General features: G+C 35.3%; 1 protein-coding gene across 2 annotated transcripts in view; it reads right to left on the reverse strand.

Moving 5' to 3' along the window:
- Window positions 1-4,634: 4,634 nt before the first annotated feature.
- LOC137653579 (homeobox protein aristaless-like) overlaps window positions 4,635-10,000 on the reverse strand; it is a 39,441-nt gene continuing 34,075 nt past the window's right edge. For both annotated transcript variants that reach the window (XM_068387101.1, XM_068387102.1), the window contains exons 2-3: window positions 8,247-8,425; window positions 4,635-7,165 (exon numbers count right to left, since the gene is read on the reverse strand). In XM_068387101.1, coding sequence (XP_068243202.1) covers window positions 6,359-7,165; window positions 8,247-8,425 — 986 coding nt within the window. In that variant the 3' untranslated portion in view covers window positions 4,635-6,358. The remainder of the gene's footprint in view (window positions 7,166-8,246; window positions 8,426-10,000) is intronic.

Genomic DNA, 10,000 nt, shown 5'->3' on the forward strand with positions numbered 1-10,000 from the left:
ATATATTATATATATATATATATATATAAATATATATATAAATATATTATATATAAATTCTTACGAAGCTGGTTGGTTTTATCTTTTCTTTAATGTTTCGAGGGGTAGGTGGGCGGAGTTAGTTGAGAGAGAGTTACCTCGCCATGTGCGTTGGTATTCGTCTGCTGCTTGAGTAGTTGGCAGCTTTGGTTAAGTAAGCACTGGCCCCAAGCTTCTAGAACCCGGACCAGAAGGATCTAAAATAATTAAGTCAGTATATATACACCCCCAAGAATGCATAGCAGCAGAAGAGATCCAGCCTGTCCCTATGAAAGAGCCAAAGTTCGCCCCTCTCTCGCAAGTGTCTCGAGCGTGTGCCCTCTCCAAAGTGAATAATTTTTTATCCAATATATCGTGTGCAGTGTGTTCAAACATTGGTGAAACTTTGAATAATATTTCGGGTGTGTTGTGTTAATATAAGTGCTGGTGTGATATAAATTTTTGTAATTGGCCCTGTGAGATTTAGGTTAAAACACATAATTGTATCAGTCACTTTTATGTAAATTTCATAAGAATTTAATCATTAGTGTTAAAGGTTAACTATTGTCATTAATTATCAAGATTAAGTATTTCTATAAATTAATTTCCAGTGAAACAGGTGATTGTATGATTTTCATAAGTATCTTTTTCTTGTCTTAGTCTAAGGTTTTGTTCAGATTCAGTATTTCGAGTGAGTCATTTTGGTGATAATTTTCTGTGTTAATGTTGTAAATTTTTATAGGATATATCTACATTTGTGAAGTGTGCATTATTTCGATGACCAGTATTTCTTACAGAGCTCTCTCGTAATCCCTGACAAGAATCGAACAGGTTGTTTTGAATAGTTCAAGTAAAGTAATTACCCAGTTTTGTTTTAAGTTTACGTAAGAGACCTTTGGATATTCAGTGTTTTTGTATATTGCTGTCTAGGAGCTGCATAATTTTCTCAGAGGTTGGGTATTAATTTTCAAGTATCGCAGATTTATGTAAAAATAAACAGGTGAGTTTAGAACTTGGGAGGTTATGTAATTTGCCAGCCATAATATATAATAATATAATGAGATTTACTTACACATAATTTTCTTCGTTTTAAGTATGTTTTACTTATCTTAAATTTGTTGGTGCTTTATTTCTTAATCTGTTTAGTTTCCTAAATGTTGGATTAATTACCCTCTGTAGTTATATGTTCTCCTAATTGGCCTCATTCTTGTGTTATGTTTTTCATCGACTTTCATGTAATGCTTAACAACTACCGCTAGAGAGTTATGGCTAGGCAGCACTACATTTGATCCCTCTCTTTGGTTACGCCTAATTTTGTCTTTGGCTACACATACACCGAATAGTCTGGACTATTCTTTCCACATTCTCCTCTATCCTCATACACTTGGCAACACTGAAATTGCCAAACAATTTTTCTTCGCTCAAAGGATTAATTACTACACTGTAATTGTTCAGTGGCTACTTTCTTCTTGTTAAGGGGTAAAAGAGACTCGTTAGCTATGGTAAGCAGCTCTTCTAGGAGAAAGACACTCCAAAATCAAACCATTGTTCTCTGGTCTTGGGTAGTGCCATAGCCTCTGTACCATGGTCTTCCACTTGTCTTATCACTCTTCCTCTTTTTTAAAAGTTTTTATAGTTTATATATGAAATATTTATTTTAATGGTGTTACTGTTCTTAAAATAATTTGTTTTAATGTTGTTACTGTTCTTAAAATATTTTATTTGAATTGTTAATTACTTCTCTTGTAGTTTATACATTTCCTTAGTTCCTTTCCTCACTGGCCTATTTTCCCTATTGGAGCCCTCGGGCTTATAGCATGCTGCTTTTCCAACTAGGATTGTAGCTTAGCAAGTAATAATAATAATAATAATAATAATAATAATAATAATAATAATAATAATAATAATTTACTATAATGTAACTCATACAGATACCATTCTTAATTTGCAACATGCAGTCTTGATTCCTTGCAGCTCTATTTAGCACTAAGCACTAAGTTAATGCCTCTCATTTTAACCACAATACCTGGGCGAAATGACAAAAATTCAGTGTTACTATTTTACGCCCTTTTCCTTGTTTAAGGCCGACCGACGACCTCACTTGGAGATGGAATTACCAAAATCTTTAATATACATTCCAAGAACATTTAAGAGTTTGCAATGCACGAGTAAGTTAATCTCATTGTTGCTCTGATCTCTGTTTAATTATTCATTTTATATAATTGGGTTTTGTTAAACAAAGATTGTGTGTTGTACCATGTTGACTCTGAGCGCTTTGATATATAAAACAAAGCAGTATAACAAAGATATTAGACAATGACTTCATGTGGTGAGAACTGTAACCGACTAAAGGTTTAAAGGCAACTCATGAATGGCACAGGCAATGGACAGTCACAGTTCCTTTTCTAGCAGGACAATGCCCTACAGACTGACCATATTTCCTCATGATCAGCGCTAAAGCCTCCTCTCCACCCAAGGTAGAACCAAGGATGGCCAGACAATGGGTGTTGATACTCAGCAGGTAAACCTATAGGCTCCCCCTAACACCCCATGCTTAGCTCACAAGGATGGTGAAGTTGCAATAATATAAGAAACCATCGAGTTTGAGTTGGACTCGAACCCAGTCCGGCCGACCGCAAGGTAGGGGCGTTTCCAATAGGCTACCACAACCCTATAATTTATTGAGAAGCAACACTAACGTTTACACCGTGTGAAGCTTCCAGAGACTGAAGAGATATTCATGTAATGGGCCATTGTGAGCTTGAAAAAGCAAATAGTTGTAAGTGTAGTTCCTCAGGCCGAGTATAAAACTGGAATTTAACAGAAAGTTAATTCATATCTCTCCTGATTCCTATTAACCTTGTCATATATGATTATCCAAATTTACACTATAATTCCATTGATCACAATGACATCATCGTGAATCCCTCATAATTTATTGAATTATTGAGATATCAAATAATGTGGTATGGGTACATTAGTTTTATTTTCAGTAAACATCACTTGAGTACTGTGAAACCCAGCAATCGAACGGGCAAGTGAAAAGAAGCTCTAAAGTCTAGAGAGTTCCTCCTGACAATAAACCCATTAATGTAGATATTTATTGACTTTTTAAACACAGCTGTTAAAACGAATGCATGCACGTACTGTATGTATGTATGTCTATTTGCGCTATGACCTAAACGATATGAAAACAATTTCTCATCTTAGCCGAATTGTTGTTCAGTTGTTATTTGCAATCTGTTCTATACTATTGTAAGTCTTTATTCTACCCGAGATGTATACCGGTCTCCACCTTTCAGATATCCATTTCTGTGTGCATTTATGAATGTATTACAGACAATTTCCACTTGCAAATGTTTGCTCCCACATATATAGACTTAAGAGGCGTGGCAACAAAGGCATTAGACGTTAGTCAATAGTTCATACAACTTGAATCCCACAAGCACCAATCAAACATGCCACTCTGTTGTATAACGAGTAAACGCAATGTCAGTGATAAATGATTTCTATGGCAGATGTTACTTTTCTTCCCAGGATAATTTTCTTGCCTTGTTTGCTTAGTGCCAATCATCAAACAGAGTGAGTGACAGTAATATCTGGAAATTTGGAAACTGAACTGCACGTCTAGGTCGATAGGTACTTTAAACTTGATTGTAAATAGTAACGTCTTTTTGAAGGTTCACGGTGAAGTTCTGGCTTTACAAAGTTAGGTGTGTCCTTGACACGCTAAATATATTTTTCCTCCGAACAGCTGTTTTTACTTATTTATGGGCGGAATTTATGAGTGTTTGTACAATGTATTGTCCAATGCATGCATTCAACCTTGCATCTTCGACTTGATTAATGTTAGAAATGGAGAGCCTTTTTCTGCTTCATTGGGCGATTTCTCCCTGTCGGAGCCCTTGGGCTTAGAGCATCTTGCTTTTTCAATTAGGGTTATAGCTTAGCTTATAATAATAATAATAATAATAATAATAATAATAATAATAATAATAATAATAATAATAATAATAATAATAATAATACTCTCAAGTCCTAGCACTTGATGGTTCCTATAAAAAAATAAATCACGGTTGTATTTTCCTGATGTTCTCCAGTCCTAGATACCTTTTGGTGGTTTCCTATAATTAAATAACATACCAAGGAAAATTCCAATATTATAACAATAATATCACTTTTAAGCAAAAAATTTTTAAATAGACACAGAGTAATGAAGTATTATTGCACATGTACGTCCAGTGGATTGAATGGCATTCTTGGCATTAGCCTGGGACCATATAACCCAATTGCATAAATCAGTGATCCAAAGAAAGCCAACATAATTCATCTGTTAAGCAGTAAATCTTACATTAATTGCTTTAAATACCTACACCTTCCAGCGGTGCTGGGTCGTGTTGCTTACCTGTGATTCTTGAGTTGATTCAAGGTTGTAAATCTTCTTATCATAATAGTTGCAATAACATGAATGATATTTTCTTCATTTAGCTTTTCCTTTCATCTGTTATAAAAGAAGACTAAACTTTTGCTGTTGTGATAAAGACCAGGTGAGAAAAAAACGCCGCTTCCTCTCTCTTTCATATATTTATCCATAATCAAAACTTTTTGATTGGCCAAGAGAAAAAGAATTAAAATTAATACAAACTGTTTTCAATTTTTTAACAACAATAACAATGATAATTACACTTAACATACTGCTTCTCTGCCAAGGAATTCCCCAGTGATTTTTGAGATATGATTTTGTTTGTGAAATATTACAGAATATGTTAAAATTTTGACAAGACTTAATGTCATGAGATAGCTTCCAAAAGGACAGACTAATTGAATATTTTATAATTGATCTTTCTGTTGAATAATAATCTTTTACATCTTTTGAGACCTGAACAGAACATTCTTTAATGCATTGGGTTGTTATTAAGTTTAAAGATGAAGAAGATTGCAAATGAATTTGGAGACATCCGGGCTGATTTGCATATAAAATATTTCATTTAGTGACAGTTTGATACTTACAATGTTACGGGAAACTGATTCTTTACACCAAAATAGTTAACTTCGATACCATCTTATGGTAACACTTTATTTCTCATATTTGGTATCCCTCTTATAAACCTCTCTCTCTCTCTCTCTCTCTCTCTCTCTCTCTCTCTCTCTCTCTCTCTCTCTCTCTCTCTCTCTCTCTCTCTCTCAAAATGAAATAATTCATTGGTAATGAACAATTGTTTTCCCTAAAACAAGTTCTAGTCTACATTTCTTTGAGAAAATGCCTTAGGCGTTGGGTTTTCCAGAAAGCGTATTTTGTAGTTTTAATGAATATTTATTTCATTATTTGTCTAGTTCTCGAGTCTATTTACAAATCCTTTTAGAACAGACATAGTAACAGTCTTGTGCACCTCGGAAGAATAAATTCAAACCGATTACAACAATCAGAATATTGGATACATTCATTTCAAGTAATACAGATCTATTTGGGAGACAAGAAATACACAAAACCATAGGCTTTTACAGTACTTTAGTACTTAGAGTGCCAAGATATACTGAAAGTGCAACTCTTATAAACCATTAAACACACAAATGTTTATTTTCATCATTGGATAAGAAACAGTGAAAATTGTCAGTTTTGGTATGTAACACTTCAGCACGACACTAGTATTTACAGAACAAATTTGTTAATGAAGACATCATTCACACCAATATCAGGAAATAATTGTTGGTCGTTCATCTTTTTCGAGTGATTTGCTTGTACTGATATCTCTGTCTGAACTCATCATTCACGGGATAATATCTATTCTGTGAAACTGATATACTGTATGTATTCTGCAAACATATTTTTTTTCTTGGTTAGGTAATTGAAAATTGCAACAAAATTTCTTAGAAATTGGAGGCGTCAACATGAAAAGTCTCTTTCACGTGTTTTTTTTTTTTAAATATTGATGCGAGTAATCTGTAATAAGGTATTTTAAAAAGATATTCCATTAGTTTTTATAACACTTTTTTAGTAAACACTCAATTTGTTGTTTATTTTTACTAAAGTGTGTCCAAATCGATTAAGGGCTATTTAGACACCTGGTCATGAGATATAGGCTACTGATTCGGATTGGATTGACTTAAAAACTATGTAGGTGTGTGTTTGTGTGTGCGTGTGTGTGTTTGTGTGTGGTATACACCATGGCACAGGATATACAGTCTTAACTTTGAAGTTGCACGTTTGACTTGACGGTAAAATCTGTCAGCTCAGCAGTTCTGAGCCTCTCTCTGATTCCAAGAGTCATGTGCTAAAAGTATACGGAAAAGTTTTATCACGCTTTCCTTTGTGACTAGGCCTAAACCTGGACATATGTAATCAGCACTCTCTTCCTGAACTGTCGTCCTCTGACAACTCTTCTGGTTTGCAAGTACTGGCCGCAGCGGCAGCAGCAGCAGCAGCAGCAGCAGCTATTTCTACTCGACCTCTTATCCCCGCAGAGGGATCAGAAATGTCTCGCGAGGTCAGCGACGCGGAAGAGGTAAGAGAGACCAGAGACCCAAGAGTAGCCAAGGAGTCCATTGGGTCTGGTGACGTGGTCTCTGATGCTATCTGGGTCGTACTCTGATCCTCTGATGTGTAATTCAAAGGTTCCGTTGATGTTTCTGATATGTTGAAATCCGAATCTTGGGCTTCATGTTTGGTAGAATGAAGGTGAAGAGAGTGAGGGGTATCCTGCGGAGTAGGAGGGGGAGTAGGTGCCCCTCTCAGCAGGGTGCCTGGCGAAGGAGGGCCTCTTTCCTCCGGGCGGGATGGCGCAAGTATGCTTTCGATAGAGAATGTAGGCCTCTTGACTAACGTGTCCTCTTGGGGCTGCATCCGTTGCTCTTGTTCCGACCCTCCTACGACGTCGATCTCGGGTTCCGACCGCCTCTGCGTTTCGTACTCCCGACGCAGCTGGTCGATGGTGACATGGACGCCCTTAAGAGCTAGTTTCCTCTGCTGGCGTTCAAGCTGCTTGATAATTTTTTTCTCCCTGCGAACGCGTTCCTTTCGCTCTAGTTCTTCCGGAGGGATTGGCTCCCCTGAGCATGTCTGAGGATGGGCGTTGTGGGCTGGACGACCGGGACCTTTCCTGGTGTGTTCTTTCTTCCGCCATTTCGCTCGTCGGTTCTGAAACCACACCTTCCAAGAGATAAGAAAATGGGAAGTCAGTTAAGGATTTTGTGTATAAGTTAAATAAACGTCATGTCCTTTATGGTTATATCTTTTTATAACATACTGAACGTTAAGTCACAACCAATAGCAGAATTTTTTTTTTTATTTTAACTTAAGGATTGCTATAATAAACAAATATAAATGTCCTGAAACCTGATACTACATCTTACTTTACCAATGTTTACCAAAGCTCATATCAATGATGCCTCGCAGATAGGGAATGAAATCAAATTTTTTGGTCTTCGTTTTATCATATTTAATTGCTTATAATTCTTTAAAGATATTTTTCAATGGGACTCCTCGTTTAAAGATATATTTCTATGGGACCCTTCGTTTGAAGATATATTTCTATGGAACCACTCGTTTAAATAATTGGAAAAAGTACTTATTCACTGTTATTGCATGATACTATAGAATTATTTATTGTAGTTACGTTATAAAGTATTTCTTATTTTTTCAAAACAAGCATTGTACAGTGAAATCTAATTTCACTAAACATACACCTCTCATTATCGAAGTATGAATTTAGTTTATCTTATCATGGTTATTATAATGAAAGGTTTGTATTTTTCCAGCAATAAGTATACGATTTAAAGCGTTTTCATCGAAACCTCGACTATAGAGAAACTATGGGATTGTGAAAAGTATAATATTCACAAAAATGTATTTACTAAATTTTTAAAATTCAAACACTCCCATTTTTTGTATTCATTCATTTGCTTAAGAAATATTGTAACATAATGCTAAGTATTCTATTTTGAAAATTATGGGTCACGTCAGACAAAGTTGAGTCTGAGTCTCCCGAAAAAGAATCCATTAAAACTGATTCGCACATTAAGGAGAAACACTTTGAAAGCCTTTTTAGCCAGACTAAATGTTAATTTTCCATGTTGTAAACCAACGATAATACTGAAAATCAAAATACTGAAGATCTACTTCTGAAAGACCATCATTACATTATTTATAACTAAAACAGAATTTTTGCCGCTATTTTAAATAGATCAATCAATCAACCAATTAAATATCTTTATAAAAAAAATTTCCTTACAGCGACTCTGGACTCCGTTAGGCCCAACCTCATGGCAAGGGCCTCCCTCATGAACACATCTGGGTAGTGGGATGCTTCGAAAGCCCTTTCCATCTCTTCCAGCTGCCAGGAGTTGAAATTCGTCCTGGACCGACGGCGCTTAGCCGCCGCATCCCCGTCCAGGCTTCCGTCCTCACAATCTGGAAGGAAATAGTGATCATGCAAGACCAGCATTTGATGGAACACCCTCTTTATTAGAGTGGGTTACTCTTTCAGTAATTTAAGGTTAAAGTTGCAATTGCTTACTGTACATACGTAGTGACGCATGAGCTTGGATCTCCGTAGAGAATACTACATATGCAAATTACTTTATATAAACTCGTAGGGGTTATAAAACATAATTGCTAGACAAAAATATCTTGTTATAAGTGTTACTGAATTTGAAATTGATGAAAATATTTATTAACCAAAGATAAGGACCGGATGCAAGAGGATATGGTGGGAAAAGAGTATTAATGGAAATATAAATATAATGTATCGTCACTACTTATCACAATTCCCTGTTAAATTCTACTGAAAACAGGAAAGGTAACGAGCTAAATTTACACCCTACTAACATCATGGCATACCTGATTCTTTTAAGCATTTCATGCAATTTTCAAAATCTAGCCAAAACTTAAATTATTCTCGTTCCTAACTACGTCCATCTCAATTTAAGAATAGTCTGCTTTGCATAAAAAAAAAAAAAAACCTTATGTGCTTGCCAGTGCAGTTGCATAAGGTTAACATTGATGGTAAGTTATTTAGTTATGGAGCTTTATGAAAAAGAAAAAAAAACGTGTAAATTGTTTCGAATCTATAAGGAGATTTTAATGAGATATGATTCATGAAACAAAAGATGCAAATGTAGAGATGCTGTTTGAAGAGAATACCATCGCGTCAGTGAAGTGTGATAATTTTCAAAGGTTGATGATGTAGAGGATAAATCGCTGGCAGGTTTAAAGATGAGAGAATTGTTAGGGCTAATGTAAACATGAGAATAGCTTAAGAAGTACCCGTTGAGAAGATAGGAAGTAAATATAAAAATTGAATGATAGAAAGGTGCCATGAATTGGTGATATTATATGTGAGCCTGATATGATGTGATAGATAATGAATAAATGATTTGTTGATGGGGTTTTTGAAACATGCATGAGTGAATGAAATATTTCAAAGGAATAGTTAGAGAAGTATAACTAATGTTGCCTAAATAAGAAGATGGTGAAGGTATTCTTAGAATGACCTGTGTAGGTACATCGTTTAATATAGAGACGGAGGATTTCGATGAAAAGGATATTAATAGGGTTTTTATAAGAAAAGTTATCTTGGTTTATGAAAGGAAGAGTGTGCGGAAATCGAATGTTTCTTGCAAAACAGTCGTAACAAGAGTTACAAAATAAAGGAAGAAGAATATATTGTTTACCTGGACTTAGAGAAACCTTATGACATTGGGGATGTACAGTGCATGGAAAGCTTGTCAAGAACAACTAGTTTTAAAATTAAAAGATAAGCTTATGTTCGAATATCTAGCTGTGGCTGGTTTTATTTAAAATCAGGTATCAGAAAAAAAAATCATTTCCATGGGTATTTAATATCTGTAGAAATGGAATAATGAGAAGAGTCAGAAAAATAGCAGAAGTGGGTGCAGCCTTTAAAACGTGAGAAGGCATTGGGAATAGAATTGAAAGAGCTGGTGTTAGCAAGTATTACAGTGGCAATTGGTGATAATGAAAAGA

This window comes from Palaemon carinicauda, chromosome 14 (genome assembly GCF_036898095.1).
Source record: "Palaemon carinicauda isolate YSFRI2023 chromosome 14, ASM3689809v2, whole genome shotgun sequence".
Taxonomy (NCBI): Eukaryota; Metazoa; Arthropoda; class Malacostraca; order Decapoda; family Palaemonidae; genus Palaemon; species Palaemon carinicauda.